At 34.0% G+C, this 23,613-nt stretch overlaps 2 protein-coding genes and 1 long non-coding RNA gene across 4 annotated transcripts in view; 2 read left to right on the top strand and 1 right to left on the bottom strand.

The window, feature by feature from the left end:
• Positions 1-23,613, top strand: part of LOC128234640 (nephrin-like) — a 79,432-nt gene that overhangs the window by 30,421 nt on the left and 25,398 nt on the right. The window lies entirely within an intron of this gene.
• LOC128234641 (carcinoembryonic antigen-related cell adhesion molecule 1-like) overlaps positions 1-23,613 on the bottom strand; it is a 50,270-nt gene that overhangs the window by 2,329 nt on the left and 24,328 nt on the right. For both annotated transcript variants that reach the window (XM_052949005.1, XM_052949006.1), the window contains one exon: positions 595-665. In XM_052949005.1, coding sequence (XP_052804965.1) covers positions 595-665 — 71 coding nt within the window. The remainder of the gene's footprint in view (positions 1-594; positions 666-23,613) is intronic.
• On the top strand, positions 4,016-17,095 carry LOC128234642 (uncharacterized). The gene is made up of 4 exons (XR_008260987.1): positions 4,016-4,257; positions 11,193-11,266; positions 16,522-16,643; positions 17,054-17,095. It is a non-coding gene; the product is annotated as an uncharacterized LOC128234642 (long non-coding RNA).

Raw genomic sequence — 23,613 nt, 5'->3', positions numbered from 1 at the left:
TTTAATTCCTTAGTGTAACGCAAAAACAACGGTACCTCGCACACGGATTTAATAGTGTTATCTCACCAACGGTCTTTTTCTTCCATTTTACATTGAGTTAATAGGTTGATGACGTCATTTTGATGCAGTTATAATCAAAACATTCTCAAAATTGGAGAAAACCGTTGAGAAAAACTGACATTTAAATGCGTTAACTAGACTTACTATGAGCACTTGATATTTCAACATAAGTGTTACCATTTATGGACTATGTTCTTCTTAACTATGTCAAGAATAATGATTTCAGAGCATGCAAAGTACAACACTCTTTTTTATGATGATCAGTCTTTACATTCAATTGACCAAATATATCCATTGACATGTTTTGTGCTTTTAACTTATTATTCAAAAATAAATTATATTTTAAAGATTTTTGTTTTGTTTTTGAAATAAAGTATTTTTAAGTAAGAAACAAGTATTTCACAAGGTAAAACTTTTACAGGTTAGTGTCGTGAATTTGCAATGTTGATTTGACTCAGCTGCCAGATACACTTTCCCCATCACGGCGCTAACCTTTCATTCTCTAATAATGACAATATACTCAGTTCAGCTTACTGTCTGTGATTTGTCTCCTGCAGAAATCTCCACATTGGTCATCTCTTTGTTGTCACTCAGTTCGTTTATGTCTGTAATGTTACCAACAAAACATGTTTACCATACGGTACAGATCAAACGATCAGTCCTAACAAATGCTATTTAATATGAATTCGATGAAATATGGCATCTGTTGAGATTTTTACATATCCTCGTTACCTGCTATACAATCCCTGGCCGTCCAAAACATTTGAAAGACATGAATAAATGTCATTACTTTTTACTTTTATTGATCTTGTTTTACTGATCACACAATTTTGATTTCTGACTTTGATTCATATCATCACTACTTCGCATTGAATAAGAGTATTGTATTGTTAGTATAAGATTTATTCCTAAAGGAAACAGGAATGTTTGTACAACAGTATAAATCTGTGGTGTTCTCTCAAAAACAAACGTGCTAAACTACTGAAAGATGGAGTTTTAGGAAAAACATAGAAAATCAGTATGGTCTTGTCAAGTTCATTATCGACCTGATGACACCCAAAAAAGTCATGTTACATTTTGGTCAGGGTCGATGAAGTAGTAAGGTTTCAAAGAACTATGTTAAAAAATACTTGAAATGTCGGCAAATGAAGATTTCCTAACAACCAATATGTGTTAACTTGACCTTGACCAAGCAACAATTAAAGAGATGTACTTGACAATTACAATCTATTTTTAAAAGAAACATTGACTGGTCCCTTTATAGTTGCCTTATGATACCAAACACTACACGAGCAATATATATATATTTTATATTTATATATATATATATAACAGCATCCGGATTAAGTTTGCAAATCCGGAATTTTTGCAAACTTATTTTTTTTATTTTTCACCCAATGTTTTTTATTTTTGTATTTTTAAAATGTGTAAGGTAATACTAATAAGAGATATTTTTTGTTTCCTGAAATTTAATTTAGAAATATGTTTTTTTGGCATTTAAAGTCAACTTTTCCAATGGGAGTCCCATTGGAAAATGGCCTTCCCATTGGAAAAATGGTTTTTCCAATTGGAAAATCAGCCCAACATTTTTTGTTGGAAAATTCTCCCACATTTTCAAAAAAGGAATTAGTGATTAATAACAATCATTATCATTAATGGTTATAATGTTATCTAGAAAAAGTGTGTTTATAGTACTTTTTATCATTTTTTGTAAAAAAAAATCCCGTCGACCATTTTTTCCAATTGGATATTTCCCACAATTCAATATGGGAAAAGTCAGGAAATTGGAAAACTCCAATTGGAACATTGTCCCATTGGAATCTTCCAATTGGTAACATTGGCAATGGGCTTAATCCAATTGGAGGTTCTGGCAATAAATTTTAATGGGAAAATATTTCAACTTTCCTAAATCTCTTAAAAGAACACCTATTTATTTATTTAGGAATATATTTGAAGTTTTGTTTTATTGTTTACCTGTGTCCTGACATTGTATCCATCCAATTCCAAGCTAATACTTCTGTGCTGATATCTTAGCGATAAGATTTAAGCATCTTTTAATGAATTTGAATGCAATAAATCATATCAAAAATTACCTGAAGTATTCTTACTCAACCAGTGACACAAATTCCATTTTTTAAATATCTTTACACTAGTTTCATCTCCTCAGACGCCATTTTTAATCGATTAAGTTGTGGTTACAAACGACTAAGAACTTATTCATTTTTTCAAAGCTATACTCACTTTTACGCTTGAAAATGTTATTTCGGTTGTCAGTACCTTTACACAGAAAATGTACCATTTTCTTGATTTTTAATGAAGATGTAATTAATTGATGGAAATCCATATGAAATGTTTTACCTAAGATAATAGTTTGTTTCATACACACTGTTCTGCAGGGGAGCAGGACCTTTCAACCCCAAGAGGCTTTTTAACCCTTCTAAAAAAGAACACTTTTCAGTTTTCAACCCTTAGACTTTTAAACCCCTATTTCAAAGACTTTTCAACCCCTACCTGTTTGGACTTTTTAACTCCTATAACAAAGACTTTTCAACCCCTAGTTGAATTATTTTAATAACCATATTAAATACTTTTTAACTCCTAAACCAAAGACTTTCCAACCCCTATTATTTGGTTTTGAGCTGGTCCAAGCTAAACACCATTAAAAATGCTGCAAGGCATTTTAGAATGTTAACATGCATCATGTGCCAATGCCTTCCTCAAACAGTATTACTAGTATATGTTTTAGAAAAAAATATCGAACTGTACAAACATGTAAGGCTGGTGAATTTTGCATTACAAAATAAACGCTATTAATTGGTAATTAATGCCATGTTGTCACTTTACTTCATACCCGGTAGTAGTATATAAGCCAGTCATCCTACAAGATAGCAGTGAAGCAAAAATACACATATGATGATTACTTGTAGATCATCTTGTATATGTGGAAAAAATGAACTTGTTATCTAGCTGATTGTAAAAACACTTTGTCATTCTTAAAGGGACTCGTACCTCATTGGCACCAAATAATCATTTTCCAGGTAATGTGTCTGAAATAATTAGTTAACTCTTTGATACTGAAATTGCAGAACAAAATACAATGAAAGTATGAAAATAAAGTCTTGTTTTAATCAGAGGTGAACCAACTGAACCTACGCTTTTTACGTCATGGACAAATAAATAGCATAACCACTCAGCAAAAGGGACTCATACATAATTTATGGATATTTTGATCATGCATACCTTGGAAGCAACACCTTTTATTTCGTATTTAAAACAAATTTGCTAAAGAACCACATTTTACAAACTACGAGCTATAACTTATACAATAAACTCATACCTGGTTGAGCATTTTTGATGTAGAAATGAGGCACCCAAACTGCCAACAAGTACATATATGCATGCATAAATATTGAAGCAATGGTTAACATCGTCGCTTAAGTATATCCCTCACGCATCAAAATTAATTTTGCAATTGCACTAGTGGCCAGAAGGGGGGGGGGTGACCCCCCCCCCCCCCCCACAACCACAACGTACCGATGTCGTCCAAGTTAACTTTTCGTTTCGAGGCAGGGGATACAGGGTAATCCAGAAGAACTGGAAAAAAGGTTGTGAAATTGCGTAAATTTGTTTATTTTTTGTTTAGTGACACTGTTATTCAAAATCAATACATACACATATATAACAAACATCAATTGTGACTGATAAACCTTTAACTACATACTAAATAATGCATTTATTGAAAATATTTATTACTGATAACAAGATTGTAACCGTGTTTTTAATAGCAGAAAGCGCAAAAAATATTTAATGATTGGTAAATGCTAAAAGATTTATTGTGGTCTACTATAGTCTCATAAGGTAGAAATACCGTGTGTAATGCACATTTCTTTCAAATTTAACTCGATATCCTTCATAAGAACCATTGTTTTCGACATTTATTCATTCTTTTAGGAATATTGAAACAACATTATTAATTGTGGTAAACCTTATCTGGCAGTACTTAAGAGTGCATCTTTGACTTTATTACTCGAGTGAATGCACCTTCAAACCGGTTTAACACCAACATGTCACAGTAATCAATACCATCTGTGTTAAGATGTCGGGAATGTGTTAGACGAATGATTTTGTTTTATGGAGCTTTGAAGAGCGATGAATGGCACTAAAGTGGTGCCAAATGGATATCTCAAACACCCATTGGTAAGTCATTTATTTTTTTCCATTTAATTTTTTGTCTTGATTTTTGAATATATAAACAGTCAATAAGTAGGACATCTCGTTAAGAACGTTCACTTGAAACAGTCCTCTTCTTATCCACACTTCGACAAGGAGTGGGGCTACTCTGCCTAAATAGCCGTCAACGAGTATTTTAAGAAATATCAAAATAATAAAAGATGGTGTCCCAGTGGTTGCACCAGTCAATTGTAACCATGCCCCCCCCCCCCCCTAGTCCACCTAAATGACCGTCGATGGGTCTTTTGACGATTTTAAGACTATGGCAGTTACAGGGATACACATGAAATGTCAAAATAATAAAAAAAAGTATCCCTAATTGCTCATTATTGTAGCTACCCCCACCCCCCCCCCCCAGTCTAAAATTATAGACGTGTAATACATTCTTCCAATCCTTACTGGTTGACGGTACATTTCCTAACAGGGCACAAATCCTGAACACGGGCTAAAACACGCGTTTGTTTACCGTGATCGATTATTCGATGATCTAGATAAATACAGAGGCTTGCCTTGGTCACACTTGCAAAGTTTCATCTTGTTTTGTTAAGCATTTTTCTAAAAAATGCCATTTATTTAATATAGCATACTTTTTAATTATAATTGTATGACCATGTATTTTCGCTTTTCAAGTGTTCGGTATTTGTGCCCTCCATAGCGTATTTTGAAGGGTGATTTACTATCCATAAAATTGAACGATTTTCGACATAATATTGACAAGATCGTGAATCTGTACTTTGACAGCTGTTTTCACATGAACCAAATATGTTTCATACGAAAGTTTAACTTACTACAACATAAACTCTCCAAGATAATTGTAAAAAACATCAGAAAGTGTTCGGATTTGTGACCTTAGCCAATAACGTCTAAACGGGTTTGTGCAAAAACCGGGGGTGTTTTGAAAAATATTGAAATTGTATTAAGTGAAGTATTTTATGGTTTAAATTGATCATAAAGGTTTATATTCATACTTTACCATGTAAGTGAAAAGTTATTTTGCATTAAAACACATTATTTACCTTTCCAATAAAACAAAAGTTGACTGACACAGACAACAATTATGCCAAGCGGAACAACTCGACCCAATCGTAATAACTCGGCCACCACTGACAAGCTTCTAGATAGACCTCGAAAATACAATCGTAACAACTCAGCCATGGCCGAAATGTTCCAATTGTTTAAAAATTGTGCCCTGAAGCCTTGCAGGTGCCCTTCATGTATATATCGCTATGTTTTGACAGCAAGAAATGAAAAATAAACGTCAAACTCATAATTATTCATAGGATATGACATTTTTATGTATGGAACTGATATAAAATTACATAATCTGGTAATATTTCTTGTTTTATGATATTTTTGAGATATTAAATGCTTTAACCCAGAATCCCGATCGGAATAACTACCCACTTTTGATACTAAACAATTTGTATGTGAAGGATTTGCCATATCAAAAAAGATACAAAAATCCGTAAACGTACAATTCTTTGGCAGGGTTCGACACTAACAGTAGTCCGGTAGTCCGAGACTACCAGATTTATGGTCGGACTACAAGACATTTTAAGTTAATAGTCCGTCGGACTACTAGAAGAAAGTAAATATCACATCAGTTAATTGAGCATAAAATCTTTATTACGCTTAAACTTGCGTAAAACGTGATGTCAAGAAGCCGATTATCACCGGTAAACACTCATTGTAAAGCTTGCCGAAGATGGCCGGGCAGTTCCGGACAACATGGACTGTTAACCGAATTTCGCGCGCATTTCGTATAGCCTTTCGATTAATGTTTAAACCAGTCAGTAGAATGTCTTTATTTAGAAAGGGAAAAAAACATTTTCACACTCTATGGTGTGTTTTAATCGTCAGACATGTGCACCTCTGCTTAAATGTCAGCAAGGTAGATTTGGGTCCAAGTGGCAGATTTTCTAAATCCCTTGCATTTTCAGTCAAAAACAATGAAAGATACGATGCAGATAAACACTTGACGGTTGTAACTATTTTTAGATTTTCTGAAAATACGTCATGATTATTATGGTTTAGGGTATTGTCAAATGTCGGTGTTTATTTAAAGCAAACAGAAGGAATATTATGTCTGGCTTATGCAATCTTTTAAACTGGCTTTTAGAAGAACAGCTGATAAATTAATCATACTGCCAAAGCAGGTATAATGCAGTGTAAGTGCAGACGATGACAGAGTTGTGTGCTTTAATTTTCGCGCCAAAATGTAACATTTTATACATTGAAGCTAGGGCCAATAACAATTAACACCACGCCGATAGCGATAAGGCTACACCTACAGTGTCACATGACCTCCGACAAATACCCAGAAGCAGACGATAATAATACAAAAGTTATAAATGACAATCAGATAAAAAATGCATGGAACATGGTAAAACGTAGCAATAAAACCAAGTATAACATTAAATAAGTTCATTATTATTAATTGTATGCAATGTATAATTCAGGTAGAAAAATGTCTAGACTTTAAAATAATTTATTTCTAAATAACATCGGAATTTTGTTACAGTACAATAACAGTCTCTATTTTAAAACTCAAATAAAGGGAAACAAAACATGTATTAATTTCCTATCCGAAAATCAACAAAAAAAGATGTTTGTATAGATCCATTGTCAAAACTCAATGGATTTCGCTGTTTTTCTTCCTTTTTCGATTCAGAATCACCTGTTTTATACAAGTGTAATGCATTATTATCATTATTTATATAACTACCTTATTGTTTCTCTCAATGAATAAATTTCCGTTTTAAATGACATGCAAAACTGTTCTAACAATAAGCATAGAAATTTTGAAACGACCATAGTCATTATACATGCAAAGGTTTTTACTTTGATTTGCGTCATTTTAAAATATGATTTTGTTTTATCTATACGTATATACTTTTTGTGACCTTAAGCTATATATCAGATATTTAATTAAATTTAATAAAAAAATGTAACTCACATAAATTGAGGTGTCTTTTTCACTAATATGTCAAACAAACTTAAATGCAAATGTATATGCCTCGGTTTTAAAACTTTTCGCACAATAAGGAGACAAATTTCAAAATCAAACTAAATCGCAATATATCATCAATATTGTACACTAATTCTCATAATGATATTTCTTATTTTAAGGCTATTAAAACGGAAATATACGTATATTATGTACGTTTACATTAAGACATTTTGAGAATTGAATTAGTCTACTAAACAGTCCCTTGTTATCAATTATAATTTTAGCGGCATAAAGGGAAAATGTCAGTATTTCGGATTTCTTAAACTGTCTTTACTATCTCTCAATTATGAGACATAATTTGTGTTAAATATATATAACAGCGTAATTACACTACTGTTGATATGTGAGGATTGTCGGAGGTCATGGCGGATAGCAACGGCAACTGATAAGCCCTGCCTAATTTGGACGCTAGTTTGAGTGACAGGCAGCGTCATGTTAATTGTTATCTTACTCCCATACAAAAAATAATTAATAACACTTTCGGAATTTATTTCATCATGTTTTTTTAAGTATTATATGATATGTTGTTTAGATTAACAAAGAATACTGAATAGTAGGATGCCAATAAGCAAATATTGTTTATCAGTAGGATGTCTGTCATTTGTGCCATAACTTTGCAACGATCTCAGTCGAGGTGTTTTAGTGTCAAGTGATTTATTGCAACATTTTCCTGAAAGTGACAGATTATGGGGTATTTTAGCATGGTTTTTAGATTTTTAATCTGAGGTATTTTAGCATAGTTTTTAGCATTTTTTTTGGTTTTAAAATTAAATTTAATGGCCAAAAATTGTTTTGAAGAATGTGGAAATTTTAAGATTGAAACAGATAAAAATCATGACCAATCAAAGGGTTATACTGACAATGTTCTAAGAAGGCTAAGTCTCACAAAACACTGAAGGAATCCGTTGCAGGCTTGCATTTTTATGGACTACCATAGTTTTTGCTGGACTACCCAGATTTGGGATCCAGTAGTCCGAGGGACTACCTTGTGAAAAATGTTAGTGTCTAACCCTGCTTTGGTCTACTAAGATTTAGCTTGTGAATGTCATTTTACAGCGAAATCAACAAGTTAAAAAAATACTCATGACCTGTTCCTTATCAATATGAAATATCTTTAAACTTTTAGGAACATTATGCAAAAAAAAAACAACAGTATGTTTTACCTTCGGTATAAGAAAATAACTATTTTCTAATAAAACTACTGTTGAAAAATGTAAGCTAATGAAATGGAAAATAAAAAGATGCTTCCAAACATGCCATATTTTCTTGAGACCATTCAGGGGGATTAATGTTCAAAAGTCTGAAAATTCAGGGGGATTTTGGTAGTATTCAGGGTTTTTTTTTAGCAGGTCTAATTTGACAAAATTTCAAAGTATTTTAAGACGCAAGTACAAAAAACAAATTGCCATAATTTTGAAAGACTCCCGAGGGGATTATGTCCAGAATTTAAGGGGATTTGGGTCACATACCAGAGAATTTTCATCATCGCCATGTAGCATTACGGGCATGACACACGTGCCAATTTACCTTGTCTACCCCTTTTTCCAGCACTTCATCTATATTTTAATGAGACACAGCCATATTGCATAATAAAAGCACTCACTTGCAAAATAGAATACTTCACAGAAAAATATGTTTCAGAGACAATTTAATGGGCTTACCTTCCTCTAAAATTGGATACAAAATCTGCTCATTATGATCATAAATGATGACTTTCAGACTAATAGAGAGAATGGAACATGATTTATCAATATTTTTCATTTCAATTCCCAAATAGTCAGATTTGTTTGCTTCTGATAAAAAGCAAATGCATAATTTATTGTTTAAGTTCATAAACATATCATCTTTTGGCATTCATCAAAAAATAAAAAACATCACCACCATAATATTAAAATAAATAAAAGTCATTTCATCCGAATTGTCTACTTTCAGTTTCTCTTCTGGAAGTTCTGTTATTTTCCGATATTTGAGATGAAGGTCATGTCATGTATGTAAACATATTAGTGGGTCATAACAAAGAACAGCATTGTCTATTAGTTATTTTAATCCTTTTCTTTACCAAATAATGTACTGTCACCTTTAAATCATAAATCATTTTGATGACAATGACACATGTTTAAACACTTTAATTTGTTACATCCTCTCTGATTGGATAAAACCTATAGTTTTAACCAATGAAAATCGTCCTTTTATCTGACCAGTCTATTTGACATTTCTTATGCAAATTCTGACAGTTTCAATCAAAACAATGCATGAAATGTGCCCTGCTGACTTATTAAGTGTCACCCAATTGGTGTTGTTAAAACACACCATCAGTTGATAATCCAATTAAGACAAGAAGGGCATTATAACTGCAAACAGGCATATATAATTAAACCCTGTGATAATTTTGCGTAATTTTAAACACACTTTTTTTAATTTCGGGGGATTTTCATCCCCTCCGGGAGACCGGGGGATGGGTCGAAATTCCGGGGGATTTTTCCCCCTCCGGGGGATATGGCATGTATGTCAGCTTCTGGGTTGCTTTGAAGTTGAACTGCTCACATGAACCCACAAAAGATGTGTAGGTATGTGCTTAACAATAAAGGATAAAACATTAAAATGAAGCATTTCAAGTGGAGGTTTTCATTAGGGTAGTGCTACCTTAAACACACACTTTACAATTATTTTTTTCTCTTTTTTAATCTATTTTCTTTAACCAATGGACTATACAAACAGTAGGGTCAGTCCCAGTATACAGGACAATTATTCAATAAAATGTTTATCCTTTTGATATCATAATTGGTAAAAAAATATCAAAATGTAAAGAAAAAATAACAGAGACCGGGTTCAAACTGTGGTCGCCAAAATTGCAGTCCAGTGTTGTATCCACTGCTATGAAAGTTTACATTTATTTATTTGATTTAATATATACCTAGCTTGGTAACATTAAGTGATAACATCGACTAGCCAATCACACATAAAAATTAATTATACTAGGTATACCCACCTAGTAATCTTTTTTATGGAAAAAAAATGTGAAAAATCAATTAATTGTAAACTATGTGGTACTTCAGTTAGTTAGTTTCAATGCATTGTACACATTGATACCAAATTCATGTCAGTTTTCGACAATTTTCTCTTCTTTCGCTATTTCATCATACGGTGTATAGCCCCTGAATAAAGTTTTACTCTGTTTCATTGAGTATATTTCTTAAAAATCCTTTCTTTGTTCTAATCTGCTAAAAGGTCACAGTCATGTGAGCATCTTTGAGGCCTCTCAGTTATTATAACCAATGCACCAGTCAATTGTACCAATGCACCAGTCAATTGTAACGGTTACTAACCACGCCCCCCCCCCCGGTCCGGGGGTATACTGGGAATAGTCGGGAATTGGCCGTGTTTTTACTTTCTATGTGGCCACGCAGGGCCGGGTGACCGCAGTGGTTTTGTCTTTGAGCCAAATTTAGCCGAGATTGGGCCTTATATAGAGTCTCTGGTGTGCAGGGGCATTTGGCCGGGGTTTTACCATCAGTTCGTTCCCGCAGGGGAGGGGATTAGACCCAGGGTTGGCTGGACCGAAAGTCAAAGTCCCCGCTATTCCCTGGACCTGGGGGCGCCAGGGTTACAATTGACTGGTGCACAACATATAAGATATTTATAAAATAAATAAAAGTACAGTTAATCAATATATTTTAATTTTAATGTGGTAAATTAACAAAGAATTAGATAGATGCTTTATGCAAAATCTCACAAAGATGTAAAAAATTACTAAAGAGTTCAGGTTTGCTAGTTTGTAAAAATATTTCATGGAATCATGGTAAATTGTTATATTATATGTCCAATGACAGCCCATATATTTTTTAACTACTTGAACCTTTCTTGTTATAATTCTTATTATTTTTTTTTTTAGTTGATGTGTGATGCTGATAATACAGAGACAGCTAGAGTGACAGAGTTTGATGAATAAACTTAAATTAAAAAACAGTGAGTACAATAATCTATTTTAACATGTCTTGTGTGTAAAGTGTGATTCCGAAGCAGTAAATATATATATATATGTATCTTTAAGTTTTGAATCACAAATTTAGATCAAAGATCTATTATCACACAAAACTTAAAGGATATATATGAAAAGTCATGTGAATTGTGCAAGTCATATAATATAAAATTTATATTGATCAAGTCAAGCCATGCCATGTAAAAAAAACTGACATCATATCAAAGATTGTATGAATCATTCTCAGAGCTATTGAAAATATTTAATTGGTTGTAAGCGGACCATGCACGGTAATTTTGAGTAACCCCACCAGCCAATACAATATGGCTAAAAAGGCTTTGATAATATTTTTATCTAATGTTTATCTTTCCTAAAATATTTATATTTATAAATCTATTTACCAGTATAAATCTGTATTTATTTATTTATTAATGCATTTATTTGCTCACTAATATATACAATACACTTATCGTTGTATAATGTCTAGCTAATACATGTATACAAATATGCATAATATGCATAATTATTGGGGGGGGGGGGGGTCATAATTACCTATGGTGAACTGTCTTGTTCTTACGAAGATATGATTTTGACTAAAATCCTTACTGAAAAGGCAGTGCAGACTGGCCTGTTTAAATAATTAATTAAATCTTAATGGGTTTAAATGTATTTTATTTTATTTTAAAGATATTTTAGAGTTTAAAAGGAAGAGAGTCTGTTTTAAAGACTAAATGATTATATAGTCAGGATAAAAAATAATTATTTTTCAAAATCAAGTTCAAATAATTTTCCATTATTTGGCAAATGGAAAAAAGCTTTATATATTAAGAATGTTTTACTCGATAGAAAGTAGGCCTAGTATCTTTTGCATTGCAACACTAAGAAAGTAAATATTTATTTTTTGTCTTTTACCAATTCCATCAAAGTCTGTGAGTGGCTCATGATGCTTAGGCCTGCCAATTTAATGGTTTTCGAAATCATAAATTGAGACAACTTATAACTTTTGTATAAAATCTTCAAAGCTTTCAATAACTTAACATGTCATCCACCTTATTGTCTCAATTTAAAAATAGTTTTCACTCAACAACTTACTTATTAATCAGGATAATAATTTGATAATGACTATCACTATCATTCTGTAAGATAATGTACTGGTACATAAATTTAATCCCCAATATATCAGATGAGTGTGATAGTATATGCTCTTAATAGTTGTAGCCCAGAATTATACGTAGGAAACAATAGAGTCATTGGACTGTTACACGAATTTCAATAGCTCGAAATTCGCCTTTTATTTGTACCAGCATGGGAAAACCCTGTTATGTTAATACATATAGCCCGGAAGTAACAAATAAAAGGTGAATTTCGAGCTATTGACAGTCCAATGACTCTATTGTTTCCGAAGTAATGTGTGTATATTACAACGGTTTAATTTTGTTTGTACCGGAGGATTAGGTCGGAAAAACTAGAATAGCTATAATTCCGGGCTACAACTATTCCGGGCTATATATATATATATATATATATATATATATATATATATATATATATATATATACATATATATATATATATATATATATATATATAATGCACGAAATCAATGTGGGATTTTCATTAAGTTTTGGTTAAACCATCTTTGTAACAAATTACAGTTACTTCCAAATTACATCTTATTCTACATAATACAAACTGGAGGACAGTTCTTTTTATTTGGTAATGTTAAGAGACTTGAAGACAAAAAAAAATGTTTAAATTCAGAAAACCTTACACAAAGTAGAAACCTTCTATTAATGTCATTATCTTGAAAAAATGAACATGCCTTTTAGCAAAATTTTTGTATCAGTCTGTGAAAATCTACATTTTGCCTTCGACATGTTATACAATTTAAGGATATTTACATGGAAATTAAGTTCAATTCTAAATTGACAGTCATTTATTTCTTCCAAAATTTTCATAGTATAAGGAACATGAATTTTTTATGAATTTAAGTGCATAACTGCAGATAATGATCATTATCTTAAATCAATTACAAGCCAATTCATAGTCATGCATATAGCCGCCTTTTCAAAATATGATAGTGATTGTCTCAAATGACCAGTCTTTCTCTGTGGGGGGTGGGGGCTGTCAGTCATAAGGAAACCTTTAAAAGGCATATTCATTCAGCCAATCAGATGTCAGGTTCAGTGAAAGGGGCGATGCCAGGTCAAGTAAAGGGGGTGGAGCTAAAATAAATACTGACATTCAATGAAGATAGATCCCCCTTTGGCCTCACAAATATGTATCAGTCACACTAGGGGGTGTGACAGGGTCAAGCCATAATGGAGCCATAGGCAAGCAGACTTTTATTAACCCAACAACAGGTGTAATTCTTACCAACTGAGGAAAAAACTTTAGAGGTTTTATTATTGCTCATTTTTTTATACAAATTAAATATCTAACAATGAGAAATATAAAATATGATAATTCAAGCATAATATTGACACCAAACATGACACATCTTGCAAATGGTCTTGAATAAAATTCCTACACTTTTTATAATGATAATACATGGGACCAATATCAAAACCATTATCCTGTTAAATAGGACAATGGATTTGATATTGGTAATTCGCAGACAATACAATGTAATTAAGTAAAAAAATACACAGTATGCACATCTGGCTTCAAACAAAAATTGTTGCTTAGGCCAAAAAAAAGTATTCATAGTTTCCATTTAAATATCAAAAAAGGTAGGCATACGGTAACTGTTGTTTTTTTTAGGACCATGCTTCTTTGGCAAACTGACCTATATCAGGGAATTATTAAGGTCTTTACTAAAAAAGCACATATTGATCAAAACACCAAAAACAAAAAAGGATCAGAAGGATGAAAATAGGGTCAGTTGGGCGGAAACAAAGATTTTTGAATCCTTATTTTGTCAATGATGTCATGTCAGTGATCAAAATGATAACACAATTTAAGCCCTGCATTCTGGAATGTGGGGCTAAATTCTTGATTGTGTTATAGTAGGGCCAAAAATAAAATGATTCGGTTAGGGTTACATCCTTTTTAAAAACAGAAAGAGTAAAAAGTATAAAGGATAACATTTTTAAAATACATAATATATATGCGTTTTCACTTTAAAATACATGCATTGTTACAGTCTTGTTTTCAGTAAGTAACTTTTCCTTAAATGCATTCTTTGGAAAGTAATTTAAGGTTTATTATTCAAAATATATGTTAGTCAACTTGTGTATGTATTGATTTCCAACTTTTTTATTTTTTGTTTAAACTTTATGTATTAGAATTTCTTTGCGTAAATACCTGCTTATGTGATAAAAGACTGCTGACTAAAGATTAGATTTCAGATTTTGATATTTCCATTCCAAATTTAATGTTTTACAGCTTAAACTGCTACTAACAGTTTAAGAAAAATGCATAAAACATCAATTTTGGATGGAAGTATGAAAAGCTGCAATCTGATATTTTGTCAGCAGTCTTTTATCGCTGGTTTGCAGATATTTACGCAAAAATTCGCTTGTTCGAAGACAAAATTTTTAAAAAAAGTTGTCAAAACGTTCAATCTGTGAGGTTGCAGCTTTAATATAAGACTAACATAAATATTAAAAACACATGAGGCCGCTTTAATATTAACATGTCAATATCAAAAAGAAGATGAAAACTGAAAACTATGAGAAAGTGTTTTTATAATTAAAAATAAATTGCTTAAAGCAAATATCTGAAATTAATAATTGTCATGCAAAGCAGCCTGTAATGAATATGAATATTAGATTTTGGCCTTGAACACCTTTTTATGAAGAGAGTTTTGAAGTAAGGATTATCATAATGCTGAACTTAACATTGTACTGTAGCTTTGTAGCAAATCCTTATGATTAAAGTCACTGTGTCTTCCTTATGCTGTGATAAAGATCTCCATAGTAACATTTCTAAACCTAATAAATTAAGTGAAAAAGGGTGTTTATTGGGGGTAATAAAACACATCTTGATAATGGCCAATTAGTTTTGATCTTTCAAGTGTTGGTAGGATGGGAGGGGGGTCTTAACTTTTTGAACTGCCAATATTTTCCTGGTTATTTTGTCCACCATGTCAAAATGATCTGGGTTGTTTTGTCAACCCTGTCTAAATGGGTTGGACGTGTTTTGTCCCCTTAGTCAAAAATGACATGGGATGTTTTGTCCTACATTTTTATAAAGGAGTTCAGAATAAATAACACATTAGTTTTCGTGCTTATGTAAAATAAATGCAAATGACTTTCATTATAAGTTTAAAAAATACTCTTAACGCTGCATTCTCACAGATTTACCATTTTTACAACTTTTTTATTTTTGTCTTGGAAAGAGCAAATTTTTGCGTAAATATCTGCAACCCATTGATGTAAGATTGTTGATAAAAAAACAGATCTTAGATTTTCATATTTTCGAAAATGTTTAAGAGCTTAAAACCTTACTAACGGTTTAAGAAAAATGCATAAAACATCAATTTATGAACTTAAATATAAAAATCCGCGATCTAATTTTTTGTCAGCAGTCTTATTAACTGGTTTCCATGGATTGTAGCGAAAATTGGCTTGTTCCAAGACAAAAATTAAAAAGTTGTCGAAATGTTTAATCTGTGATAGTGCAGCTTTAATTATGGTAGCTTTTCAGTCATTTGCCTATATATGTCTATTTGATTCAGTAAATACTTCATAATATTAAAGCTAGGCTTATTAGGATATGCTTATTTTTCATTGGGTTCTATTTTTAGCACATAACAGCTTCATTACAAGAATACATTAATTATTATTAAAGCTGCATGCACTCTCACAAATTTACCGTTTTTACAACTTTTTTATTTTTTTTGTCTTGGAAAGAGCAAATTTTTGGGTTTAATAGTATCTGCAAACCAATGATAAAAGACTGCTGACATAGATCATATCGCAGATTTGCATATTTTCGTTTGAAAGCCAATGTTTTGTGGGTTAAACTATTACTAACAGTTAAAGAAAAATGCATGCTCTAATTTTTTGTCAGCAGTTTTATATCACTGGTTTTCATGGATTCTTCAAAAAAAAAATACTTCCTCTGTTGGCCAATTGAGAACAAAATCAAGAGGTTTTGGGTTTTGCTGTTTATATGTTCTGGAATTTTTCAAAAGCATTTATTTATAGGACTTATGAATTTTATGTACAGCATTCTGTATATTGTCAAGTGTCCTTTTTTTAAATTATATACAACATGTATAAATTTAATGTTTCAGGAAATAACCACCATCTCTCTCAGAGGTCATCTTTCTCATTATTGTGGGAAACCTCAAAGGGCATCAGGAAAACCTTCATCAACCTCTTTGTGCCCAGTGGCTTGTGCAACAGTGTTTCAGAAGTATAAATACCTTTTTAATTTGTGTATATCAATTGTATAATGACTTGTTTTTATATATTAAATATATATATATATATGATTTATTATTTATATATAGATGGTTAATCTTATGACTTCCTGATGGTATTTAAGTTGTGAAATATTAAATAATCTTATCATAAAAAATGCTTGGAAATGACAATAAAAAAAAGATATTTGTCGAATAGGAAGTTTCACCTGTCCTGTTTATATTACAAATCATTTTAAATCAGACAGAAAATTCAATATACTTGTTGTATCTCACTGTTGATTTGTCTTCACATTTTGTATTGTCACATCAAGCCTGTTTGAACATCCTAGAGAAGATAAGTGTATAGAAGCGGATATGATATAATAAATATGCATATAAATGTGCTTGGGATTATTTTCAGATTATCATTAAAATGGGGATAATGGATGACTGGCCACACATATATGGGGCTATGGACAAGCTTCAGAGCAGGCTGCCAGGTGGTGGTGTTAGTAGTTTATACTCCGGGTCCCGGCGTGAGCACATTGAAGGGTCCCAGAGTGACAGTTCAACCACCCACACCTATCCTGGGCAGAACCAGTACTAGGTGCCTTCACCTCTGCAAGGAACTGACAGCTTCTGTACATGCCAGGTGCAGTGGTACAGTGCGAATGGTCGTAGAAAGGATTTCATAACCAATCACAACAGAGGTCACCTGGTCCGCCCGGGAATCGAACCCGGGATGTCCAATTCAGAGTCCAACGCTCTACCGATTGAGCTGACCGGGCGGACATATTAGCTACATTAGATGACAAGCCATCTATGCTGGACATTCTTCACAATAAAATGTGATGTCACAGGAGCTGTCTATCTCAACAGCTCACACTGTCCGTATTTGACTAAAGGAATGAATGAAGTCACTGCAGAAGTTAGATTGAGGAATGTCCATGTCACTACCCATCATTTGGAAGGAGTTGGATAAAAAAAGTGTGGCCTATGTATTGAAACAGGTCCGATTTCCAGTTACGGACAGTCTTGATTTGTCTGATTACATTTTTGACCAACATGATGGTCTAAAAGAACACTTACTGGTAACTGGTAAAATCATGGCCCAGTTGTTCCAAGAGGCAGGCGAGTGGGAAGTTACTAGACTCCATTTCTTTATGGGTTGATCTGAGGTTCCAGTTCAGTTAAAGTACTGATAGAACACCAAGTGTTTGCCATAATACAGCAACATTTCATTTGTAACTATGTATTTGTTTGAATTGTTGAAACAGTACTGTTTACTAAATAATGTGTATGTATATGAAGAATAATATTATAAATAATTTGTAAGAACCTTTTGATATTAAGTAAAATGTCGATAAGTCTAAATATGTATCTGCGAATCAGTTTTGTATATCTGTAAAGATTACATTGCCTATATTCCTCAATTTATATTTTTCTTTTAGCCAGTCAATAACTTTGTTAAGTTCTATCTTCAAAATTGTCGGGACAGGGATTATAGCCCTTAATTAACCCAAATATGTAACATTCAATGCAAAATTGGCTGCAATTAGGCAGTTCAGATGCAGGAACAAACATCACTTGGGTCCTTAATAATAGCTTTCCATCTGACATTGAAGATCCAATAAAAGGAATTTGTCATGTGACTGTTTATTAACTCTCAATTTATTGAAAGTGAAATTACTTACATGATTTGTAAGAACTAAATTATAATGATATCAAATGATTGTTTAAATTAAATAAAATAGATGATTACATACATGAACTATTTTTATTTCTTGTTTGTCAATATGAAGAGTAATGCAATGGCTTTTGAATTTCATAAAAAAGGATGAAAAAATGTATGTTTATTGTTTAAGCAATTAATTAAGTAATAAAAGTTTTTTTTTTTCTTTTTTTCAAATTGTGCTATCTTATAATACAGATCGTTATTTGTTTAATTTTGGTACAAATGAAGTATATAAGGTATGTCTAATGTTACAAATAGCAAAAATTCAAATGCAAATCATGGTGACTTGACTAAATGTGAATGCTAATTGAATCAAAATAGTTAATAAATAATAATGTTCATTTGAAACAATTGAGAGTATAAGTTTGGTTTGTGTATGCCATATATTCCCAGGGGGGGGGGGGGAAGGGGGGGGGGGGGAATGAAAAAATGAAAAGTATATTACTATGCGCAGTGCTATAATAATTAATAAGTAAATGTTTTTGTGATCACAATTTGTCCGGCGTCCGTCTGTCGTCCGTCCGTCCGTAAACTTTTACTTTAAACGACATCTCCTCATAAACCGCTTAGCCAATTTCTTCCAAACTTTACAGGAATGTTCCTTGGGTGGTCCTCTTTGAAAATTGTTCAAAGAATGGAATTCCATGCAGAACTCTGGTTGCCATGGCAACGGAAAGGAAAAACTTTAAAAATCTTATTTTTCAAAACAACAAGGCCTAGAGCCTTAATATTTGGTATATAGCATCATCTAGTGGTCCTCTACCAAAATTGTTAAAACTATCCCCCTGGGGTCAAAAATGGCCCTGCCCCGGGGGTCACTTGTTTTACATAGACTTATATAGGGAAAACTTCTTCTCAAAAACCACAAGGCCTAGAACCTTGAAAATTCTCCTGGGGTCAAAAATGGCCCCGCCCCAGGGGTCACTAGTTTCATTACATAGTGTTATATAGTAAATCTTTAAAAATCTTCTCCGAAACTGTAAGGCCCAGGGCTTAGATATTTGGTATACAGCATCATCTAGTGGACCTCTACCAGATTTGTTCAAATTATTGCCACAGGGTCAAAATTGACCCCGCCTAGGGGGTCCTTGTTTTTACGTAGTGTTATATAGTAAATCTTTAAAAATATTCTTCTCCAGAACCGTAAGGCCAGGAGAATAGATATTTGGTATACAACATCATCTTGTGGACCTCTATCAAAGTTGTTCAAATTATTGCCACAGGGTCAAAATTGGCCCCGCCCTGAAAGTTATTTGTTTTTATATAGTCTTATATAATAAAACTTTAAAAATCCTCTTCTCCAAAATATAAGACCTAGAGCTTTCATATTTGGTATATAGTGTTACCTAGTGGACCTACACCAAAGGTATTCAAATTATTGTCCCGGGGTCAAATTGGCCTTGCTCAGGGGTCATTTGTTTTTACATTGTCTTGTCACTGAACATCTTTTCCTCTGAAAGTAAAGGTCAGAATGACTCCATACTTGATATGTAGCATCCTTACATGGTCCTTTCTCAACTTTGTTCAAATGGTTTTGTTTGGCCCCTTTTAGGGGTCACCAGAGCAAAAAATAGAAAAACCTTTAAACAACTTGATCTTATTAACTGCTTGATGGATCTTCAAGTCTGAAGCATCCTAGCATGGGCCTCTGTCAGGTCTTTTCAAATAATTTTGTTTGGCCCCTTTTAAGGGCCACCAGAGCTAAAATTAGTAAAAAAACATAACATTTTCTTCGCATGAACCCCTTGATAGATCTTCAGCAAATTTGGTTTGAAGTGTCCTTGCATGGACCTCTCTTAAATTTGTTCACATAATTTTGTTTGGCCCGGTTGCCATGGCAACCTAAAGGAAAATGTCAACAATTGGTTATAATCATCTTCTTCTCCTAAACCGCTTTGACAATTTTGATGAAACTTCATAGGAATGATCCTTGGTTGGTGCTTTTTCAAAATTGTTCAAAGAAATTAATTCCATTTAGAACTCTGGTTGACATGGCAACCTAAAGGAAAAGTGTCAACAATTGGTTACAATCATCTTCTCCTAAACCGCTTGGGCAATTTTGATGAAACCAAGAATGATCCTTGGTTGGTGCTTTTTCAAAATTGTTAAAAAAAATTAATTCCTTGCAGAACTCTGGTTGCCATGGCAACCTGAAGGAAATTATAGGCTGTCGTGTCCGCGCTGTGACTTTCTCTTATATGGACAGATTTTAAAATGAAAATGCCATATGTTTTCAACATACCAAGACAATGTGTCGTGTGCAAGACCCATGTCCCTACCTCTAAGGTGAAAGATACACAAAGTGTTTATTCACAATGGAATGCTGAATATGAGGACATAAAGAGTGTTGGCTGTCATTTAGTATGATTGTTGTTTTTTTTGCTCAGAGGCAATTTAATATAACTTGCAATATGTATTTGACACATAAAGGCAAGATAAACTTTTTATACGCCCGAAGGGTCGTATTATGTTATGGCCTCCATCGTCTGTCCGTCTGTCTGTCCGTCTGTCCGTCCGTTAGCAATTCCGTGTCCGGGCCATAACTTGGTAACTAATAAAGCGATTTTCAAATAACTTTATACAAATCATCACTACATTAAAAGGATGTGTCGCGCGCAATTTCCAGGTCCATACCTTAAAGACTAGAATCACCATGGGGGTGCGTTAGCAATTCCGTGTCCGGGCCACAACTTTGTAACTAATAAAGTCATTTTCAAATAACTTTATTCAAAGCATCATTACTTTAAAAGGATGTGTCGCGCGCAATTTCCAGGTCCACACCTCAAAGACTAGAATCACCATGGGGGGGGGGGCGTTACAACTTTGTCTCTAATAAAGTCATTTTCAAATAACTTTATACAAAGCATCATTACATTAAAAGGATGTGTCACGCGCAATTTCCAGGTCCATACCTCAAAGACTAGAATCACCATGGGGGGGGGGTTACAACTTTGTCACTAATAAAGTCATTTTCAAATAACTTTATACAAAGCATCATTACATTAAAAGGATGTGTCGCGCGCAATTTCCAGGTCCATACCTCAAAGACTAGAATCACCATGGGGGGGGCGTTACAACTTTGTCACTAATAAAGTCATTTTCAAATAACTTTATACAAAGCATCATTACATTAAAAGGATGTGACGCGCGCAATTTCCAGGTCCATACCTCAAAGACTAGAATCACCATGGGGGGGCATTAGCAATTCTGTTTCCGGGCCATAACTTGGTTACTAATAAAGCGATTTTCAAATAACTTTATACAAATCATCACTACATTAAAAGGATGTGTCGCGCGCAATTTCCAGGTCCATACCTCAAAGACTAGAATCACCATGGGGGTGCGTTAGCAAATCCGTGTCCGGGCCACAACTTGGTCACTAATAAAGTCATTTTCAAATAACTTGATACAAAGCATCATTACATTAAAAGGATGTGTCGCGCGCAATTTCCAGGTCCATACCTCAAAGACTTGAATCACCATGGGGGGGGCGTTAGCAATTCTGTGTCTGGGCCACATCTTTGTTACTAATAAAGTGATTTTCAAATAACTTTATACAAATCATCACTACATTAAAAGGATGTCACATGCAATTTCCAGGTCCATACCTCAAAGTCTAGAATCACCATGGGGGGACGTTAGCAATTCCATGTCCAGGCCATAACTCAAAGACTAGAATCACCAATGGGGGGCGTTAGCAATTCTGTGTACTGGCCACATCTTTGTTACTCGTCCGTTAGCAATGGGGGGGACGTTAGCAATTCCATGTCCAGGCCATAAATCAAAGACTAGAATCACCAATGGGGGGCGTTAGCAATTCTGTGTCCTGGCCACATCTTTGTTACTCGTCTGTTAGCAATTCCGTGTCCAAAAGAATGTGTCACGCGCAATTTCCAGGTCCATACCTCAAAGACTAGAATCACCATGGGGGGGGCGTTAGCAATTCTGTTTCCGGGCCACATCTTTGTTACTCGTCCGTTAGCAATTCCGTGTCCGGGCCATAACTTGGTAACTAATAAAGCGATTTTCAAATAGCTTTATACAAATCATCACTACATTAAAAGGATGTGTCGCGCGCAATTTCCAGGTCCATACCTCAAAGACTAGAATCACCATGGGGGGGGCGTTAGCAATTCTGTGTCTGGGCCACATCTTTGTTACTAATAAAGTGATTTTCAAATAACTTTATACAAATCATCACTACATTAAAAGGATGTCACATGCAATTTCCAGGTCCATACCTCAAAGTCTAGAATCACCATGGGGGGGACGTTAGCAATTCCATGTCCAGGCCATAACTCAAAGACTAGAATCACCAATGGGGGGCGTTAGCAATTCTGTGTCCTGGCCACATCTTTGTTACTCGTCCGTTAGCAATGGGGGGGGACGTTAGCAATTCCATGTCCAGGCCATAAATCAAAGACTAGAATCACCAATGGGGGGCGTTAGCAATTCTGTGTCCTGGCCACATCTTTGTTACTCGTCTGTTAGCAATTCCGTGTCCAAAAGGATGTGTCACGCGCAATTTCCAGGTCCATACCTCAAAGACTAGAATCACCATGGGGGGGGGGGCGTTAGCAATTCTGTTTCCGGGCCACATCTTTGTTACTCGTCCGTTAGCAATTCCGTGTCCGGGCCATAACTTGGTAACTAATAAAGCGATTTTCAAATAGCTTTATACAAATCATCACTACATTAAAAGGATGTGTCGCGCGCAATTTCCAGGTCCATACCTCAAAGACTAGAATCACCATGGGGGGGGGCGTTAGCAATTCTGTGTCTGGGCCACATCTTTGTTACTAATAAAGTGATTTTCAAATAACTTTATACAAATCATCACTACATTAAAAGGATGTCACATGCAATTTCCAGGTCCATACCTCAAAGTCTAGAATCACCATGGGGGGACGTTAGCAATTCCATGTCCAGGCCATAACTCAAAGACTAGAATCACCATGGGGGGGGGGCGTTAGCAATTCTGTGTCCGGGCCACATCTTTGTAACTCGTCCGTTTGCAATTCCGTGTCCGGGCCATAACTTGGTAACTAATAAAGCGATTTTCAAATAACTTTATACAAATCATCACTACATTAAAAGGATGTGTTGCGCGCAATTTCCAGGTCCATACCTCAAAGACTAGAATCACCATGGGGGGCATTAGCAATTCTGTGTCCGGGCCACATCTTTGTTACTCGTCCGTTAGCAATTCCGTGTCCGGGCCATAACTTGGTAACTAATAAAGCGAT

Source organism: Mya arenaria, chromosome 5 (genome assembly GCF_026914265.1).
Source record: "Mya arenaria isolate MELC-2E11 chromosome 5, ASM2691426v1".
NCBI lineage: Eukaryota > Metazoa > Mollusca > Bivalvia > Myida > Myidae > Mya > Mya arenaria.
This window is presented reverse-complemented; position numbering and strand designations above follow the sequence as displayed.